The 20,830-nt window shown below is 50.2% G+C and overlaps 1 protein-coding gene across 5 annotated transcripts; it reads left to right on the top strand.

Moving 5' to 3' along the window:
* The first annotated feature begins 759 nt into the window (after positions 1-759).
* INPP5K (inositol polyphosphate-5-phosphatase K) lies at positions 760-20,830 on the top strand. Of its 5 annotated transcripts, XR_005364758.1 has the most exons (13): positions 765-1,068; positions 2,896-3,003; positions 3,333-3,441; positions 8,011-8,127; positions 8,478-8,653; positions 9,217-9,328; positions 10,017-10,126; positions 17,568-17,754; positions 18,624-18,761; positions 19,008-19,091; positions 19,261-19,365; positions 19,535-19,698; positions 20,598-20,830. XR_005364758.1 is itself a non-coding variant. In XM_038548465.1 (12 exons), the coding sequence occupies exons 3-12, from the start codon at positions 3,343-3,345 to the stop codon at positions 19,592-19,594; spliced, it is 1,188 nt and encodes a 395-aa protein (XP_038404393.1). In that variant the 5' UTR covers positions 764-1,068; positions 2,896-3,003; positions 3,340-3,342; the 3' UTR covers positions 19,595-20,830. The 5 variants fall into 5 exon arrangements, 4 of the variants coding, with proteins under 4 accessions (XP_038404391.1, XP_038404393.1, XP_038404390.1 ...); XM_038548465.1 differs by having other exon boundaries at positions 764-1,068; positions 3,340-3,441; positions 19,535-20,830; XM_038548462.1 differs by having other exon boundaries at positions 19,535-20,830.

Raw genomic sequence — 20,830 nt, 5'->3', positions numbered from 1 at the left:
CATCTCCCTCTTTTTTGCTATCCTACCAAGCAAAACATTTATTTAAAAGAGTTCTTACCCTGGCTTCCAGGTCTGTGAACCTCATTAAAACTTGTTTGTAAAACTGTGTGTGCATTTTTCGAGGGAGAGTCATGGCTCTCATCAGATCCCCAAAGGATCCCATGCACCGCCCTCCCCACCCCACAAAAAGATTAAGAACCAGTTATTTGAAGAAAATCTTAGTTAACCTGTGGCAAAGTAATCTTCACTTCTATTCATCAAATAGAGGCAGTGATTTATTTCTCATTCTTTGGTGGCTAATTTTCTAAGTGTCCAGGAACTCCCTACGTCTAACGTGTAATAGGTAATGAGTTTGAAAAGCGAAAAGCACTTTAAGGAGAGGGGGAGAAGTAAGGATGGAGGAGCTCAATGACCGACACGAGAGCGATTACCTGTAGATGAGGGTTTACAGGCAGGACAGTGGCTGGGCCGGCACCACCCTCACCCTTCACCCATTGGACCCCGAGGCGTTGGGAACCTGGAGGGGCACAGCGCCGAGGTCGGAGACCTCATTCGACACCAGCGGAACGGGCCGGGACCAGGCTGCGCGTGCGGCCCGGGCTGCGGCTTCCGCGGGAGCACTGCCCCTGCCGGCCTCGCGCGGGGCACCCTGGGAGCCGCGGGGCTGACGAACGAGCCCGCCGCCGCGCCGCCGCGCTCCGGGCGGGGCAGTGTTGCGTCGGGCGCTGCCGACACCGAGACGCGCCTCCTCTACATCCCGGATCCCCTAAGGCTCTTTCCTCTCAGCGTTTCGCGCTGGTTGGAGAGTCCCGCCTCTTCCCCCAGGCCGCACCACCCAGAGCCCTTCGTGCCCCTAAGCCCCGCCCCTTACGGAAGCCGAGGCGGCGGATCAGAATCCGGAAGGAAAACAATCGGGTGCGAGGGAGCTAGCCGGGACCTGCCGCCGGAGGGAGGTGGATCGGGCCGGGAGCAGCTGGGGGGAGACACGAGCCGGCGGGGCCGCGGCGTGGGGACCATGGCGGCCCTGAACCCAGGGAAGCCGACCGAACCAAGAGGCAAGAGGCTCAGGTGAGGAAGGCGGCTGCCGGCAAGCCGACCTGCTCCGACGGGCATCGCTGTCTCCTTCCCTCTCAGGGCTGCGGCTCTGGGGCAGAATCAGACTGGGAGAGAGACCGCGCCTACAGGGCTGGTTCTAGTTCACAGACCCTTCGCGGTTCTCCCAAGCCAGTGTCGAGGGGGTGTTTGGGGCCCAAGCCCCGCGCTCCCTCCAGACTCCGGCCACCGACCGCGTTCCTATTTGGGCGCCCCAAGCAGGTGTTTCGGTCGGCTTCTGGCGGAGGGAGCGGTATTGGGCTGTTTGAGGTTAAAGACATAACAAGGCAGTCTCCTCTCAGCTCTAGAATAGAAATTGTATTCTTTTGGTCAGCACATACATCACGGGTCTGCCTGATCCGGTTTTGACCTCCCAAAATCCGAAATCGGGTTTAGATAAGATCCTTTAGTGCAGTGATATAGCCTGGTCCCATGCTTGTTCTTTAACGAAGGACAACGCTAATCACCAACTTAGTGCAGGTCACAATGTAAGGATTTGCTGCTAATCGTCGGATCAGAGAGTGAGGGCAAGAAATCCCGACTTTGACTCTCCATTCACTTAGTCTCTGGGAAAACCGAAGAGCCTAGGACTAAAAGGGCTACTTTCCTTAATCCTGCGTTGGACAGCAGGGGGAGATCGTAAACAAACGAAGTGCAGAATCTCTGGCCAAACGCCTCCGAAGGTGGTTTGTGTATTGTTTTGTTGATGTTCACTGGGAGGGGCAGTTGTTTTAAGGGGAAGTTGTTTTAAGCTGGCCAAGAATTTCAAGTTGTGCTTTTTAAAGCATGGACCTCTAAGAACAGGATCTGGTGGAAAAGAGATGTTCTGGACACGCTGCCCTGTTCTCCTGCCTCTCTCAACCCCCTGTACCCTCACCCATTCTAGGTTTTCCACTACTGCAGGTCCTCCTCCTCATTGTGTACCTAGGACTCCCCTAAGGCTTGGTGGCTCCTTGGTCTCTGCAGGTTTTGTAGCCCCTGACTGCTGTGTACTCCGCTGACTCTGGGGCTTTCTTGGGAGTGTTGCTGTAACTATTCAATTAAAGAGATCTGTAAATGTCCTTCCTCTGAGCCTCTGATGGGATCCATTGTTACTGAGAGCTGCTGATCTAGTTCTTTTGCTTCCCTAAGGCTTATATGAAGCCAAGGTTGAGGATGTTATCCAACTGATGATTTTTCCCAAAAGGGGGTAGACTCTTGAGGGAGATGTTGAGAACCCTCTTATTTAGAGTCTTCTCCTTGGGTTCCCTGAAATACTTGGCAGACTTGGCTATGCTCCAGGAACCTGCTAGGAAGAGGAGAGAAGGGGGATATGATTGTCTTATCTTTATTTTTGAAGTTCTCCTGTCTTGTAGTGCTGAGGCCTCTTACAAGGTGAAAACTGAACTTCCAGAATCTTTCTGGTGGTCTTAGGAGCCCTGAGGTGTGAATGACTGGTGGAATTACTAAATTCCTGACTACCCGCCCCATCCCCATCCCTATCCCTTCTCTCACCTGACCCCGAAACTTTTGCACCCACTTTGGCAACTTTCCTAATGTCAGCAGTACCAGTGCTGCCAAGGTGTGGGCAGTTATGAGCCTGCATGGAGGAGCTAAAACAGGGTGGAAATGTCCTGCTTCAGAAACAAAGTGAGGATGAAGGGCTTGTAGTTCAGTGCCCCTATTCCCACCAGGTACACAAACTCGTGTTTCCCATTATAGTTGCAGTGAATTGTGGTGCAGCCATTAGCAGGCCTCTCCCCCTGTTTATTACTTGGTAAGCTCCTCCCCCCTCCACAACTTCCCTTGGCATCCCTTCCACAGCATACAAGTTGTGACATGGAACGTGGCCTCTGCAGCACCTCCTCTAGACCTCAGTGATCTTCTTCAGCTGAACAAAGACAATCTGAATCTGGACATGTATGTCATTGGGTAGGTATCTGCAGTGCCCCTTCACCCATTTCCATTTCTGAAATAGGTAAGCCCGACTAGTCCAAAGTTGTCCCCATGGGGTACTACTGTAGCCTGTCCTCCCTCACTGTGGAGTCTTAAGGTTGGGAGCTTTCAGCCTGCATCAGGACTAGTCAGTATGTCTTGTCCTGAGTCAGTAATGGCAAGGGGTTGGCAATCAACAGCCAGGGGAGGGAGAGATCACGGCCGTGAATAGCCAAAGTTTCAAAGTGCTGAGGACAGTACTAAATGTCTGTGGCAGAGGACCTACTCTCCAGGCCAGGGGAGAGCCTCTGACCTGGGATGGGCAGTTTGCAGGAAATGAACTGTGGGATCATGAGCCTCCTTTCTGACACTGCCTTTGAAGACCCATGGAGCAGTTTCTTCATGGATGTGCTTTCCCCTCTGAGCTTCGTCAAGGTAACTAACAAGTTCATGGGCAGTGGGAAATGTGTTTCACCTCTTGTCATTAACCCCCAGTTCTCCAATCTTCCACTCAGGCTTTCATGCTGTTTCCATTTATTTAAAGGCTTAAAGCTCAATTGCACGTGGCTGCCAGGGGCTCCTGCCTGCCTTGGGTCTTTCTAGTGCAGTGGAGCTGAGCTGGGACCCCAGGGGTTCATTTAACACTTTGTCATTTTTCAGGTTGAGAGAATCCTGGGGGAAGCACAGCAGGGCTTATTTACACTTGTGCCTATCCACCGCAGCCTCCAATCTACTCACATGCCCAGACTGAAATCCCGGAGTATAATAATAACTGATAACATTTATTGAGTGCTTATTTGGCAGTAAGCATTGTAAATAAGCTCTTTATGTACATTTTTAAGCACTCTTAACTCTCTTGAAATGTGGGTATTTTGCAGATGAAACCAAGACTCAAAGGCCATACAGGCTATCTGGGATTTGACTCTAGATTTTTCAAACTTCATAACCTATGTTCTTCTTTTTTTTTTTTTTTTCTTTACTGTATTAGCATGGAGTTAATTTTCAATTTTGGGGATGCCTGAGTGGCTCAGTGGTTGGCCGTCTGCCTTCTGGCTCAGGGCAATATTCCCGGAGTCCTGGGATCGAGTCCCACGTCGGGCTCCCTGCATGGGGCCTGCTTCTCCCTCTGCCTATGTCTCTGTTTCTGTCTCTATCTCTCATGAATAAATAAATAAAATCTTTTTTAAAAAGTTTTCAATTTTTTATTTTTTTTTAATTTTTAATTTTTTAAAAAGATTTTCCATTTATTCATTTGAGAGAGACAGCATGAGCAAGAGCAAGGGGGAGGGGCAGAGAGAGAAGAAGATTCTCCACTGAGCAGGGCATTGACACTAGGTTCGATCCTAGGACCTAGGGACCATGACCTGAGCCTAAGGCAGATGCTTAACCGACTGAGCCACCCAGGCGCCCCATAACCCATGTTCTTAACTACTATACTTTGTTGCTATACTGGGGAGCTCTGAGGCTGACAGGTATCCCATGGCTAGCTTGTTGGTATCAGAGGGTATCCTCTGATCACAGGAGACATGTACCTCAAATTCTCAGGGGCCCAGAGGTTAGGAGAGGAGAGAAGGATGGGGAGGAAAATAGTTCTCAGTCTGAAGGGCCAGTATTCTTTGGGGGAAGTAGACCATAGGAAGGCTCTAGATTGCTAGATCTTCACCTTTATGTCCTTCACAGCTGAGGCATGAAGCATACTCCCATTTAAAGAACTCTGTGCATTATTTCTTGGAAATAACCAGAATTCCTCTAATCCCTTTCTGGGTGACTATATTTCTTCAGAATTAATTCTCTTACCCCAGTTTGCCTAAGGGTGAGTCCTCTCAAGGGCAGAGCCAGGAGGAGGGAATACAAGCTTTGTCCTGCTGAGGCTGAAAAAGCCAGTCCCCAAGCCCCAGATGAAGCTCAGGCCTCTTGCTACAGATGTGGAAGCTAGATCCTCCAAGAGGGCAGAACCACTTCTCTCACCACCCACTTTCTTCCCAAGACCGGAGGCCTCCTTGGACCTCGGCTTACTGTTAAGGGATTGGTAGACTGGAATCAAGCCAAGGAAATTAGCTCAGCTTGTGGCAGGGACACAACCCATTCTACCCATGTGGCCTCCCATGTTTGGGAGGCCTGCTTGAGGGCCTGGCACCCAAAGCAGATGGGTGACCCTCCTTCCCCCAGCCAAGAGTTGAGGTGAAGGGGTGAGCCCCACTTGCAGCCTGTTCCTCTGGCAGAAGTTTTTGCCAGTTAGAGATTGAGAAGCCTGGGCCTGACCCCCTTTGCTGGCTCCAGGGCCCCTAGCTGCCTCCCCTTAGGCCCTTCCTTAGCTCCTCCTACTTCACTTCCTCTAACAGAACTTCCCCTGCAAGTCTCCTGCCTTTCCCCACAGCCCCACCCTTTCTCCCAGTCTGAGGCTTTCCTGCCTCCCTCTCCTAACCCCAGCCTTACTCCTTTACAAAGTGGACTGGTACCTTTGTGCTGGGTCCTAGTGGCCCAGACTTGCTCTGTGGGTTAGGATTAAGCTTAAAAGCTCTTCCTGGATCTCTAGCAGTTCCTTAGGAGTCAGTTCTGTTGTCATATATGCTTGTGAACAAGAGACACCAAGATGGGGCTGAAGGGTGGGGTTGGAGACACATTAGTAGCAACCTCTACCCAATCCTAGGTTCTCACGCCTCCCTCACTCAGTCTTGGGCTTGGGGTTCCCCCTGCTTTGACTCCTCCACTGTGCCAGAGCTCCTGGCCTGTGGGATCAAGTTTCATAATTCCTGGAAGGCCCCAGTACATGCTCCCCACCCGGGGATTTCCTCCTTGGCCTCTGCACCTCATTCTCCGGAAACAGCTACTCGGGTGGTAGGTGTAGACAGCCTGAAGCTCAGAGAGAGGTCACTGGCTATGGCCCTTTCCCATTCCACCTCACAGACAGCAGGGATTGTAGGGATCCTGGACCTCTAACATTGTTATCTGAGTAGTCCTCCTGGTTCCTTAGTCTCCTTCAGCCTCAGCTTTCCGTCTGCAGAACAGGGATGATGGTTCCTAACAAGGTTGGCAATATGAAGGATTTCTGTACTATTCTCCCCAGTCTGCAAACACATGTCCACTGTGCTTGCTCTCATTGCCTCTTTTTTTTTTTTTAAGATTGTATTTATTTATTCATGAGAGACACAGAGAGAGAGAGAGAGAGGCAGAGATAGGGCAGAGGGAGAAACAGGCTCTATGCAGGGAGCCCGACGTGGGACTCGATCACGGGACCCCAGGATCACACCCTGGGCTGAAGGCGGCGCTAAACCCCCAAGCCACCCAAGCTGCCCATCTTTTTTTTTTTTTTTTTAAATAATAATTTTTTTTTATTGGTGTTCAATTTGCCAACATACAGAATAACGCCCAGTGCTCATCCTGTCAAGTGCCCCCCTCAGTGCCCGTCACCCATTCACCCCCGCCCCCTGCCCTCCTCCCCTTCCACCACCCCTAGTTCCTTTCCCAGAGTTAGGAGTCTTCATGTTCTGTCTCCTTTTCTGATATTTCCTACCCATTTCTTCTCCCTTCCCTTCTATTCCCTTTCACTATTATTCCAGGCTGCCCATCTCATTGCCTCTTTATTGCCTTTGTGGAAATCCAACTACCCACAGTGTATAATTATTTGGGGGAGCATTTTCTCAATTTTCTCCCACTGAGTTATGATAAATGCAGAAATTAGATGTATTTTTGATGGATTGTTATGTGCATATGCTTTGATGTTACTACTAGTCAAGTCAAGGTACAGAATATTTCTAGCACCCTAGAAGGCTCTTTCATGTTCTTTCCCTGAATTTACTTTTTTTTTTTTTTTTAAGTAGGCTCCATGCCCAACGTGGGGCTTGAACTCACGGGGCTGAGATGAAGAGTCATGTGCTCTACCAACTGAGCCAGCCAGGCGCCACTCCCTGCATTTATTTTTTTTTTTAAATCTTTAAACCAGGGGCTCCTGGCTGACTCAATTGGAAGAGCATTCAACTCTTGATCTTGGGGTCATGAGTTCAAGCCCTACATTGGGTGCAGAGATTACTAAAAAAATATATTTTAAAACCTTAAACCAGGAAATAATAGCTGCCAGTTAATCTTTCCAGCATCTATGAGATAGATGAGATAGAGTCTTGCTTTATCAATGAGAAAATCGACTGAGACTTGGCCCAAGATCACATACTAAGAGCCCACATGGGATTTTTTTTTTTTTTAAGATTTTATTTATTTATTCATGAGAGACACAGAGAGAGAGAGAGAGAGAGGCAGAGACACAGGCAGAGGGAGAAGCAGGCTCCATGCAAGGAGCCTGATGTGGGACTCAAACCCAGGAATCTGGGATCATGCCCTGAGCCAAAGGCAGGCCTCAACCACTGAGCCACTCAGGCGCCCCGCCACGTGGGATTTGAACCCAGATCTGGATAACTTAAAAGCCAGTGCCCTTAGCCACTATCTTACCATAGGCCTTTCCTCTTAGAGGCCCTGGCCCACAGGGGTGGCAGCTGGAGTGCCCAGAGGACACATAGAACATGGAGAGAGGGGGATCCCTGGGTGGCTCAGCGGTTTAGTGCCTGCCTTTGGCCCAGGGCATGATCCTGGAGCCCCGGGATCAAGAGTCCCACATCAGGCTCCCGGCATGAAGCCTGCTTCTCGTTCCGCTTGTGTCTCTGCCCCCCCTCTCTCTTTCTATGTCTATCATGAATAAATAAATAAAATCTTTAAAAAAAAAAAAAAAAAAAAGAACATGGAGAGAGGAGTCCCTAGGCTGCATGGTACCGGGACTGAAGAGTCAGTGCTCTCCTGATGGCAGGGTACCCTGGCAGCCTTGTCTTCTCTGCCTTCCACCCAAGCCTAGGAACAGAAACTGGAATTTGCTTAGCTCTCAGAATACATCATTTGGCAGTTCAGGGGAGTAAAACTCTGAGCCTGAAGCTGAGATACCATTGACCTCAGGGCTGGATGAGGACTTGCTCAGCCTGAGCAGGGAAATGAATGACCATTGTCCCCTCTATGCTGTAGGTGTCCAGTGTCCGCATGCAGGGGCTCCTCTTACTGTTCTTTGCCAAGCATCATCATTTGCCCTTTGTCCAGATCCTCTCTACTAAATCCACCCCCACTGGCCTCTTCGGGTACTGGGTAAGGACTGAGTTTTCTGAGTCATGAGCTGGGAGGCCTTCTGCCACTGGGCTGGGGAGGACTGGATGCTTTTGGGGCAAACAAATGGAAAAGGGGGGTGAAATGAACCTTAGCACTCTTCCAGACCAGTGCCCCTCATACCTGCTCTCCTGCCTCTGGGAGCTTAGCACCCCAGAGGCCTCAGGCTGGGTGAGCTGGGCTCTTAGATGGAGAGGTCACTCCAGGGAGCTGAGTATCTAGCCCTAGAGATCCTATGGCAGGCTGAGACCATCTCAGCTTAGGCTTGGGATGGGAAAGGGGAGGTATGTCTCAGAGCAACTTCTTGCCCGTCTGCCCACTTGTCCTACCAGGGGAACAAAGGAGGTGTAAACATCTGCATGAAGCTTTATGGCTACTATATCAGCATCATCAACTGCCACCTGCCCCCCCATATGGCCAACAATGACCAGAGGCTGGAGCACTTTGACCGGATCTTGGAGATGCAGAATTTTGAAGAACAGGATATCCCTAACATCCTGGACCATGAGTGAGCATGCACTTGTGAAGTGTTGCCCCTGCCCTCGTCCCTACACCAGCCCAGGCTAGCATTCTCCTCAGGCAGCCTGTGTTCCACTCCAGGCCTTTCTCAGCCTCTTCTCTGAATCCCCATCTGCTTTCCTGTCCAGCTTTACCTGCCTGGGGTCTAGGACCCCTTCCCTTTTCCTGACCCCTATGACCTGCCTAGGAACTTGTACACTTCTCAACATACTAGATTGAGAACCCCGTGGTTCCTGAGGTCACCCCCAGGGAGCTGGTTCTCAGCCTTGCCTTGTGGCCTATTGAGGGAGGGGGAGGGAGGGCAAGAGCTTACTCTGTATTTGTTACTTGCCCTTGGGGGCTGGTCTTTTTGGCTTAAATGGCAGGAAAGCAGCCTTGAGAATAGTTCAGTAGGGCCCATTCCATGTCATCACTGTCACTGGCTCCTCTCCCAGCTTCCATCGTCTCACCTGCCCCTTGAGCTCTGCGCTGGAGGAGTAAGCAGGCTTGAGGCCTGCTGCTCCTCCCTTTTCTGCCCTCATTACAACCCTCAGCTGCTTTTTCTCTCTGCAGCCTCATTCTCTGGTTTGGAGACATGAACTTTCGGATTGAGGACTTTGGGCTGCATTTTGTTCGGGAATCCATAAAAAATGGGTGCTACAGTGACCTGTGGGAGAAGGATCAGGTAGGTATCAAGTGAGGGAAGGGTCCAGACGGGTGATCTGGGCCCATTGTGGAAATTTAACATCAAATGTGGGGGGCCACTTCTCAGGTTCCTGAGCACCTGCTCTCCGTTTCCAAGCCTTTGAAGTCCTCGTTCTCAGGCAGGGAGGAGTTTAACAGGGCTTTGCACCCTAGGGGCCTGGTCTTCACCTGGGGGAGCTGGTGGGTGTGCATTAAGATAGGGAACGCAAGCAAGGGCTTCAGCTTGCTGTGGTCCTGTACCCAGCACCAACTCGCTTGTATCCCTGTCGTCTTTTCCATCCCCAGGCTTGCTTGCCTCCTGGAAGATGAGATACCATCCCTTTGCAAGGGGACCCTGGCTACTCCAGCCTCCCCTCTGATAACGTTTGCTAATGGCTCCCAGACGGAATTCAAAGCCTGGTTCCTATAGTCCAAGGACTGGGAAATAGTAGGCAGTTGCCTCCCCTAGGACTATGGGATAATGTTTGCAAAAGGATTCGGCTGCTTTCCAGGGGATGGTGGTGGAATGGAAAGGGCTGCTGAGGCTGTCACTGAAGCAGTGAGGAAGTGAAGTGGTATTGCTTGACTCTTGGCCTACCATGATGGCATGTGCTGAGCCCTTGAATGGAGTGTGTACTGGGCCATTGGGTCAGGACTACTAGGAGATGAGACTGTGCCTTTCTCTCCAGCTCAGCATCGCCAAGAGACACGATCCACTGCTCCGGCAATTCCAGGAGGGCCCCCTGCTCTTTCCACCCACCTACAAGTTTGATAAGAACTCCAACAATTATGACACCAGGTGAGGGGGCTCCACCTTTAGAGGATCAGCCTGTCACAGATTTGGAATTAGCCTATGAGGAGAAAATGAGGGGCCAAGAGGCCTGGGAAGTCAAATTGTGTGGCAGAAGGAGCTGCCTCAGAATAGAAGTGTTAGGGAAGCAGGAATAGATCCAGCCATCACCTCAGGAGTGGCACCTCCCACCCACCTAATGAGGTGGTGACTGTGGGAGTTGTCCTAGATTGTCATCAGAGAGCAGGAAGGTGGTGGCAAGGTAGGGGTGGTGGTGAAGCAGCTGATTCCTCACTTGGGGGGGACTGCATTTCAGCATTTTGGGAACCCTTGCCTCCACTCCCCCTGGCTTTCTGGTCCTTTCCGGACAGGGACAGAAATCTTGGCTCAACCAGCTACTGCTATCAGGTACCCCTGCCCCAGCTGTGAGTGGATCAGGTACTACTTAGGAAGATGAAGCAGTAGTTGTCAATGGAGGAGTTTACAGGGAACAAAATAGAGACAGTACATCTAGTAATTAGAGATACAGCTCTGACCCTCATCAGCTACATGTCCTCATCAGCTACATGTCCTTAAGCCTCAGTTTTATCATCTATAAGATGGGGATGATAGAAGCACCCACCTTCATGAGGTTGAGGAGTGAATGAGACCTTATGTGTGCTTAGCCCAGTGCCTGGCACCTGGTAAGCACTGTGACAACTGCTGTTGCTAGATTCATGTCTTCAGGTGGTAGTTTTACTAAAAACCTTTCTAAAAAGCCGAGAAGGGGCCAGGTAACCACCGAAACTTTAAGCTTAGGCAGAGGGTCAAGAGCGGCTCCAGCATGAAGTTCCTGTTCCAATTTGGCAAGGATTCTCTTCTCTTCGAAGAAAAAGAAGAACCCTTTCCATGTTATAGGGTTTTTGTTTCACCTGGAGCAGCTCCTTCATTTATTCCTCTTAGAGCTGGTGTTTTTTTTTTTTTTTTTTTTTTTTTTTTTAAGAGAGCACAAGCAGGAATAAGGGGTAAGGAGAGGGATAATTAGATTCCCCACTGTGCAGGGAGCCCACATGGGGCTCAATCCCAGGCCCCCAGGATCACGACCCAAGCAGTGGGCAGACACCCAACCAACTGAGCCACCCAGGTGCCCCATCCTCTTCGCAGAACTGTCTTATGAGGGAGGCAGGAGGTGCCTCCAGGGCAGTGCCTCTAGAATTGAGGGAGTGAATAAGTATCTCCCCAGCCAGGCCAGGGTGAGAGGTAGAACTGATGGCCCTGTGCTAGAAGTGGTATGGCAGAGCCAGTGTCCCCTCCAAGGAAGGAAGAGGGGGTGAGGCATTTCAGGACTGTAGAGCAAGACTTGGTGGGGTCATGGCCTGGGCAATGCACTCAAGAAGAGGCTATGAACACTGAAAACAGTCTAGCCTAGGCAACAGAGGCAGGCCAGAAAGGAGGTAAGAGGGCAGGTTCTAGCTGGCCAGCTGGCCTGAGGCCACAGCTTCAAGGAGACTGCCAAACTCCCAGCCATCCATTGAAAATGAGAGCTATCATGGAAATTGTGAGACCTCAATAGGATGGGCCTGGGCCTTGGTGGCTGGGACTTTCTACCAGTGGACATTATTATTTTTTTTTAAAGATTTATTTATTTATTCATGAGAGAGAGAGAGAGGTGGAGACACAGGCAGAGGGAGAAGCAGGCTCCATGCAGGGAGCCCGATGTGGGACTCGATCCTGGGTCCGCAGGATCAGGCCCTCGACTGAAGGTGGCGCTAAACCGCTGAGCCACCCGGGCTGCCCTCTACCAGTGGACTTTAAATCCTCACTTGATAGCACGAAGAAAGCTGCTGGCAGGCCATGTGGCCAGGGGTCCCTTTGCCCCTACCCCCAGGTATGGTAGGGAAACTACCAGGAGACTGGAAGTCCTTACAGACAGCTGAGTGTAGGCTAGGCTGTATGCAGCAGGTACTGAGTTTGGATACAGAGGCTCAGAGATGTTAAAAGACTTCAAAGGACTTCCCCAGGAGGCTTAGCTAGTAGTGGTGGAGCTGGAGCTAAGACCTGACTCTGAACTCTGCCCCACAGTGCTTCCATCTAGCCCATAGTACCTCCAAATTCACAGCGAGTCTTGCCAGCAGCAGCAAAAAGGAAGGCAGGATTGGAATAGCAGAGGCTTGCTAAAGAGGAGTCAGATACTTAATTCCATATAATAGATACAGTCCACATCGTGATTGACATTACTGAGCACTTACCATGTGCCTGTGTGACCAGACTGTTATTCATCCTCGAAAATCCAGTTCAGACATCGTCGCTGTTAGAAAGACTTCCCTAACCCTTCTCCATCTCACTGAGAGTTCTCTCCTGGCTGTATGCTGCCTGAAAGCCTTGCACACACCATGCTTTCAGTGTTGCTTTTAAGTCACTGTGCTTTTCCTGCTGTACTACAAATACCTGAAGAGACTGCATCTGATTTATGACCATCTCTGGTATATAGCATAGTGCCTGGCTTATTGTCTTTTGGGAGCCTGAGAGGACAAAAGGAAAAGATAAAGTATTTAAGGGACAGCCAGTCTATGGGATGCCTGGATGGCTCAGCGGTTGAGCGTCTGCCTTCGGCTCAGCGTGATCCTGGGATCTGGGATCAAGTCCCACATCGGACTCCCTGTGGGGAGCCTGCTTCTCCCTCTACCTATGTCTCTGCCTCTGTATGTGTCTCTCATGAATAAATAAATAAATCTTTTTTAAAAGGGGGGAGGGTAGAGCCAGTCTAGTAGAGGGATCCATCCACAGCAAGAGATCCAAATAAGCACTGTCAAGTCCAGGAGTTGACCATTAGAAGGTTCTAGAACTCTGAAAGTACTGAAGGAGGTTGAATGAATAGTAAGGAAGTAGGCACCTGAAGCCAGGAGTCAATCAGAGCTACTGTCAAGGAAACAGCATAGTTTGGCAGAAAGAAGGGCAGCATTCTGGTCAGTCAACAGCACCGATGAAAGATACCTTGAGAAGAGCCTGACCAACTGTACAAAGTGACTGTGAGTGAGTTGTGTGCAGGGCATGGTACACACGTGGCTTTGCCCAGCCATGGCAATATCCATGAGCCGAAATGTCAGCTCCATATAGGAGAAGATGAAAGGGCCCAAGTGGGAAATCCTGTTAAAGTCAAGGATTGCTATAAGGTTTTGTTAAGTCATCACGAGCTTGGTCAGCCTCTTCCACTAGGCAACGAGCCGAGGGTATTAGGATCAATCTAGTCAAGATTCATGTCCAGAGTTCAGGGAGATACTTAGAAGCCAACTATACGGAGCTGAAGGGAAAAGTTTCATTTCAGACCCAGAAATGGAACACATCATTACTTTGGGATCAGCAAATTGCCTCAATTTTCTAGGCTCTAGAGAAATTTGCAGAGCTAGTTGGTTTTAGTTTTTCTAAAGTAAGGACATACTAATCTCCAGAAACAATTCTTGTACTCAATCACAACCATTCAGCCAAAAAGCCTAAGTGAGGTCCAGTTCTGGTAAGACTATGAGACAGTTCTGGCTGCTGGGAATTGGCCAGTGGAGTGCAGTGGAAGGAGCACGGACTTCATAGACCTGGGCAAGCATCTAACTTCTGCCTGGACAGAGTGACCTCTGAACTTCAGTGTCTTGTAAATAGAGGAGAACGTGACCTATAATATACTACCAGTGAGTGCTGAGAGGATTAGGACTAGGCCATTAGACACCTATCACAGGAAGACCCTATGTTTTGCAATTATTATTAGAAATGAAGAACTGGGCACGGGAGAGCCCTTCGGTGGAGGCGGGGTTTAGTCGGTTAAGCATCCAACTCTTGGTTTCAGCTCTGGTTGTGATCTCAGGGTCGTGGAATCAAGACCTCCATCAGGCTCTATGCTCAGCGAACACTCTGCTTGAGTTTCTTTCTCTTTCTGCCCCTCCCCACTTGTGTGCACACGTGCACGCTCTCTCTCTCTCCAATAAATAAATAAATCTTAGAAAGAAAGAAATGGAGAATTGGGGGAATATATGTAATATTTAATTTGTACACATTTATTCACTTATTTACTTATAAGTAGGCTCCATGCCCAAAATGAGCCTTGAACTCACAACCCTGAGATTGAGAGTCTCATGCTCTACTGAATGAGCAAGCCAGGTGCCCCAATTTGTACACATTTAACTTTGTTTCAGACAAAGGTCCTTGAGGACCTTGTCAGTCCCATTTTTCAGATGCCCAGTTGCCCGGCACATAATAAGGGCTCAGTAAATCTTCATTGAAAGACTGAAGCAGGATACCTGGATGGCTCAGTGGTTGAGTGCCTGCCTTTGCCTCAGGGTGATCTGAGGAGTGATCTCAGGGTCCTGGGATCAAGTCCCACATCGAGCCTGCTTCTCCCTCTGCCTATGTCTCTGCCTCTCTGTGTCTCTCATGAATAAATAAATAAAATATTTTTTTAAAAAAGAAAGACTGAAGCATACAGGTGCCCAGTGATAAGCCTGGGCAGGCCCTGGAAAAGGAGGAAGGAAAGACAGGCAGTGGTCAGGACTTAAGGAGGATCCTGAAGTGACAACAAGTCACCATATAGGGAAGTTGGGGTGGGGCAATGCTTTGAAAGGGAGAGTGGTACTTTGTGTGGTTCATTCCCAAGTTTAAGCATTGCCAGATACGTGGGTTCGGAGATTCTGTGTCTGTCATGTCTGGGGTGGAAATAGCACTCTGCAGAATAGCTCTGAGCATTCCTCAGAAGAGTGGAAGGTTCAGACAACGCGAGGAGCCTGAGCCAGTTAGTGATTCTTGACCACTCCCTTGACACACCCTAATTTGTTTAAGCTCTTAATGGCTCTTTGAAGGAAGTACTGTTATCACCCCATCTTAGAGCTGAAGGAGCTGAAGCTGGCAGTAGTGAAGCCACTTGCCCATGAGCATGTAGCTTTTTCCCTTTCTCCTTTAAACTAGATTACCAGTTAATTATAAAATGATATAATTCAGGAACAGGAATATGGAAAAGGTGCCTAGGGCAAGGTGTGACGAGAAGGCAAGGAGCTTCCATGCCCTCTGAGCCCACCACTCTAAGTCACGTGTTCACCAACCAGAACCACATAGCTCTTAATTAACAGGGCAGAACCTTCCCCCAAATCCTGGTGTCTGAGTCAGACTTTACCAGCGAGACATCATTCTGCCTCTGTTGCTAGAAGACTGTATTACTGTTGAATGGACAACAGTATGTCGGAAATGTTTATTTAAAACAGTAAGTGAATAAAACAGAAGGCGAAAAATAGCATTGCAAACTGGTTATCAGCATCTGAAACTGTATACATTAGGATTGGATGGGCGTTTTTGTTTTTTGTTTTTTTAAGTTATTGAAGAGGGGATCCCTGGGTGGCTTAGAGTTCAGCCCCTGCCTTTGGCCCAGGGGGTGATCCTGGGGTCCGGGAATCGAGTCCCACGTTGGGCTCCCAGCATGGAGCCTGCTTCTCCCTCCTCCTCTCTCTCTCTCTCTCTATCATGAATAAATAAATAAAATCTTAAAAAAATATAAAATAAAGTTATTGAAGAGTTTTATTTTTTTTAAGATTTTATTTATTTATTCATAGACAGAGAGAAAGAGAGGCAGAGACACAGGCAGAGGGAGAAGCAGGCTCCATGCAGGGAGCCTGATGTGGGACTCCATCCCAGGTCTCCAGGATCACACCCCAGGCTGCAGGCAGCGCCAAACCCCTGTGCCACTGGGGCTGCCCTGGATGGGCGTTTTTTGAGGAGAGAGATTTGAGTTTGGGGTTTTAGTTTAGGTTCTTTTTTTTCTTTTTTTTTTTTAAAGATTTATTTATTCATGAAAGACACAGAGAGAGAAGCAGGCTCCCCACAGGGAGCCCTATGCAGGACTAGATCCTAGATCCAAGGATCACACCCTGAACTGAAGGGAGACGCTCAACCGCTGGACCACCCAGGAGTCGCTAGTTTAGGTTCTACAAGCAGTTGTGCCTACTATGTGCTAGGCTCTGTACTAAAGCTGAGGCTGTGCAGGAGACCTTGAGAGCCCGTGCTTGCCTTCTGAGCTCACACTAGCCAACTTGCAGACTGGGAAACAGGAAACGACAGCACTGGATAACATAATAGGGGAAGCACTGGTACAAAATGCTTTGAGGGCAGAAAGCAAAGCTCAAAGACGGCTTTCAGACAAAGACAGCATTGGAATTGGGCCTCTCTCTGTGAAGAAGGGTGTTCCAGGCAGCAAAAACTGCAAGAGTAAAGGTCCAGAGGCTGGAGAGTCACTGGTGTGGACGGGTCTGGGACGGTACGGGGAGATAGAGAAGGGGAAGGGTGTCAGGAAAAAAGCCATCCTTGGGGACTTGAGCCTTATTCTGGAGGCAGTGAAAACTCCTGAAAGGTTTTAAAGTGGGGAACCAAAAATAAATAAATAAAGTGGGGAACCATCTGACTAAGATTTACTACTCTGGGTTCATTTAAAATCAAGGGGGAGGAACCCAGAACAGCAACTGCTTCCACTGCCATTCCAGATTGTGGGGTCTCCCCTTGGAGGGCACAGCCTGCTTGCCCAGCCAGTCTTAAAAAACACCTCAATAGCTGACTGGGCATAGCTGTGTTAGGAGTCAGAGACTTGCCTGTCTTGGGTAAAAGTAACCTAGGGGAGGAAAGCACTCCAGTCTCCAGGGGCTATACGGCCTCTTGAGTGAGTGAAGCTGGTTAAGCAAAGAACAGGCCAGAGATCTCTCAGTTGACTATTAAGAACGAAGCGCAGAGAGCTTATTTTGTACCAGGCACTGTGCTAAATATTTCATGTGCCCTATTTCATTTAATCATGTCAGCAACCCTGTGGGGTAACTATTATTACCTTCATCTTATGGATGAGAAAGCAGAGGCCTAAGAGGGGTTAGCTTGGTGGTTAAGAACTTGTGTTCTGTGGTCATGCTGCCTGGCCTTGAATCCTGACTCCGCCACTCAGTAGCCATGTGACTTTGTGAAGGTTCTTTCCTCACTAAGTTTCAGTTTCTCCACCTGTGAGAGGGGGACAGGTGGTACTGACGGCAGGCACATGGTGAACCTCCTGAAGTGCTTCCCTTTCTTTTCCTGAGATCTCACCATTAGTGAAATTGAAGCCAAATTCCAGCTTACCTCTGACTCCAAAGTCCTAGCCTCAGCTTCTTTGGTCTACTGCTGTTTTTGTTCTAGAAGTAAGAAAGGCTTTGAAATGGAATGTTTCTAGATCACAATTTGACTCATAAAAATGTAGACCTGACTAAAGGCCCTGACTGATTCTGACAAAGGCCAGTATGCTTCTGATTCCTACCTACTACCATGCCACACTCCCACTGTGGCCCAGGGGTCTTGGGGCCACCAATAGACCCTGATGTTCGGGGTTCCAGCAGGCTTGTTTGGGGTACATCTTGCTCTCCTGCCAACCCATCTTGCTCTCCTGCCAACCCTTTTCTCCACATTCTTTTTCCTCCTCCACCCCCAGTGAGAAAAAGCGCAAGCCTGCATGGACCGACCGCATCCTATGGAGGTTGAAGCGGCAGCCCCAAGCCAATCCCCACAACCAGAGGCTGCCAGTCCCCCACTTCTGCCTGTCTCTGAGGAGCTATGTCAGCCACATGATGTACTGCATCAGTGACCATAAGCCTGTCACCAGCACCTTTGACTTGGAGGTGAATTTCCAGGCTGCCTGGCCCTTAACAGAGCACCCACTGGGCCACGTCCCAGACCCCCCAGCCCTGGATTCTAATGTCAGCAGATCTCCCAGGGGAGACTTGTAGGAGGACACCATTGCCATTCCTCCCAGGTCAGGTATCCCAGCTCTTAGAAGCTGTTGAGGGCTCTGTCAAAAACCATGTTCGGACCCTTTGTGAATAGGTTTCCATTTCCTCTTGGTACTGTCCCTTGGGGCTAATGAGTTCCATTATGCTTATTACCTACCATGTGAAGTAGGACTTCCTTCTATTTGTCCTAAATCTACCTGGATCAGGTTGCAAAGGGAGCTCCCTCCATCCTTGCATCTTGCCATCAAATGACCAAAGCAATATTGACCTTCTTTGAGACCTGCTGGCTGCCCTCAGCCTTCACTTTTTCAAATACTGGTTTGTCTGTCCGTCTGCATGCCTATAGCTATTTTCCCCTGAGCTACCCTCCCTGCTTTGAGTCAGGAACCATAGGGGCCTTAGAGCAGCTACCTGGCTTCTTTTATCTTAAACCTGTCAGCAATGCCCCATTCTTTCCTACCTTCCTTCACCCCTCAGCACTTGGCTCTCTGCTTTGTTACCCACTGGGCCCCCAGCCCCATCCTCCCTGGCAGGGCCAACCACCCCTGACAAGCCTTTGGCCCTTTCTCCTTCCAGCTGGCCAGCCAAGGTCTGATACTTTCTCGGGGCAGCCTGGTGGAGTTCTCTGCCCAATCCCTTGTGTGCCCCCTTTCCGCCCCGCTGACCCTGATGTGTTGGAAGGGCATGGCAAGAACGTTAGTCTCAGGGAAAGGAATGATGCTGTGGGATTTCAACCCCTTTCCCACCCCTGTGTGTAGCTGAAGCCGTTGGCGTCTGTTCCACCGATCACCCTGATGCCCGAGGGGCTGTGGACCATGGAGAACGACATGTTGATCAGCTACTCCTTGACCCCAGACTTTCTCAGCAGCCCCTGGGACTGGATTGGACTATACAAGGTGATGTGGCGAGCAAGACATGGTGTCCATCAGCCATACCCCTTTGTTTTATCCATCCTGAGGGCTCATGGGAGCTGGGTACAGAGACTGAAGAGCTGATGCTCATCCCCCACACAAGTCCTTGCCCACCTAGGGGCTGGCAGTGAAGGGGAGGATGCATACTGTACAATGGCCAGCCTGAGGCATCCTTTCCTTGTTGTTCCGTGTCCTCCCAGACCACTGACTGCCCAATCCCCTCTCCCACAGGTGGGGCTGCGCCACATTAATGACTACGTGTCCTATGTCTGGGTCGGGGACAACCAGGTCTCCTTCAGCGATGGGCTGATCCAGGTACCTGCCCCCTTTCCTGAGATAGGTAACCCCTGTCTCCAGCATGTGGGCTTGCCTGAGCACTGTTCTGTCTCTTGGAAGGAACAGAGGGTGGGATAATTTGTTGCTGAGAGCTGAATGGGGCCCAGGCCAGGGAGCTGACCCCATTCTTATCCATCCTCTCCTCCAGGTATACTTCAATACCAGGGATATCCCTGAGACTGAGGACCAGTTTCTCCTCTGTTACTATAGCAACAATCTACATTCTGTGGTGGGGATAAGCAAACCCTTCAAGGTATGCTGGTGAGGGAAGGGGATTTGAACACCTCATCAGTTCTCCAGGGCCACAGTCCTAGGGACCCACTTATACCATGGAGCTGCATCCATTGGAAAAGGGGAATGATAGAGACACAGGAAAATCTGCTCTTCCCCTCTTCTACTCACCATCTGTTTTATCCCTGCAGATCCAGCCTAGCTCCTTCTTGGCGGAGGACCTGCTGAGTGAAGCCCAACCACATATCTGAGCCCAGATGAGAGTGGATCCAGGGCGGAGGCCAAAGCTAGGAGCCAGCTCTGCCTACCACTGCCAGGAGCACTGGGGGCCTGACCCAGCTCCCAGAGGCAGCAGGTACCCTCCACCTCCCAGGGGGAGCTCTAGCTACACGCCTTTGCTCTCTCTAGTCCAGATCTCTAGAATTGGCCACTCAGGCTTTTCTTGCTGAGATGTGAATGAAACCAGCTAGTTTGTCAACAGTGAAGACCTGGGACAGTCCACTGGATGTAGGAAGGACCCCTCCAGCCTATAGCTCGTTTCTTGATTTTCCCCACACACACTCCCAGTCCCGCCCAAGCAGACCTGCCAGGCACATGCCCTATCTGGCACAGGCCTGCATTCTTGTCACGCCATCCCGAGCCTCAGGCTGCCTGGAAGGGGGAGATGCTCATATTTGCACAGGCTCCATTGACTGGTTGGCACAAGCAACCCTGGGTTCCAGGAGTCTTGCCATCTCATTGCCTGTCCCCCTGAGGGATGGGCGGAGGGTTTGGGATCCCTGCTTTTAGCAAAAGCAATTAGACTAAGTGGGCAGGATGGAAAGGCCCTTCCACCCAGGCTCTTTTGTAGGGGTTGTGGGCAGGATGATGAGTGTCCTGCCAGCACCCCTGCCCCCGTGGAGTTTGATCCAGGAAATTCCAGGGCCTGAGCAAAGGATTGGACCCAAGTTCATTTCTGCTGGTGGGTCAGGCTCCATGCCCTAACCTGCCCTCTTGTGAAGTGTTGGCAGCTGTGGCCACAGACTTTTCCAGGGTTTTTCTTGCCCAGTCGAGCTCATCTGCTCCTACCCTTGCCTCCAGTCACTGGCCAGAAACCTGCCTCTCTCTGGACTGCCCTAACACCTAGAAGTGGAGGCAGGCAGAGAAGAGAGCCAGAATCTAGATATTTTGGGGAATCTACCCTTGAGGGTCTTCAGAGAGCATTCTCTACGTGCTGTGTGGGCACTCAGTCCCACCCTCACCACTTGCCTCCAGCCACTGGTGATTCAACAGCCCTTCTCCCAGGAGAAGACACCTCAGGGAACCTGCTCTGTGACTATCACGCCTATCCTATCACCTGAGACTGAGGGACATTCTAGTCACTCTGTGATCCACACTCCACCCTGGGAGCTGTGTGTACCATGAAGAACTGTTCCCCTGGCTTCTAGTGGCCCATGGCTGTGTTCTGTGTCTGTTGTATTGGAGGATAATTAGAAACATGGCTTTTA

This window comes from Canis lupus, chromosome 9 (assembly GCF_011100685.1).
Source record: "Canis lupus familiaris isolate Mischka breed German Shepherd chromosome 9, alternate assembly UU_Cfam_GSD_1.0, whole genome shotgun sequence".
In the NCBI taxonomy this organism is placed as follows: Eukaryota; Metazoa; Chordata; class Mammalia; order Carnivora; family Canidae; genus Canis; species Canis lupus.
The sequence above is the reverse complement of the archived record's forward strand: the minus strand, read 5'-3'. Positions and strand labels throughout refer to the sequence as shown.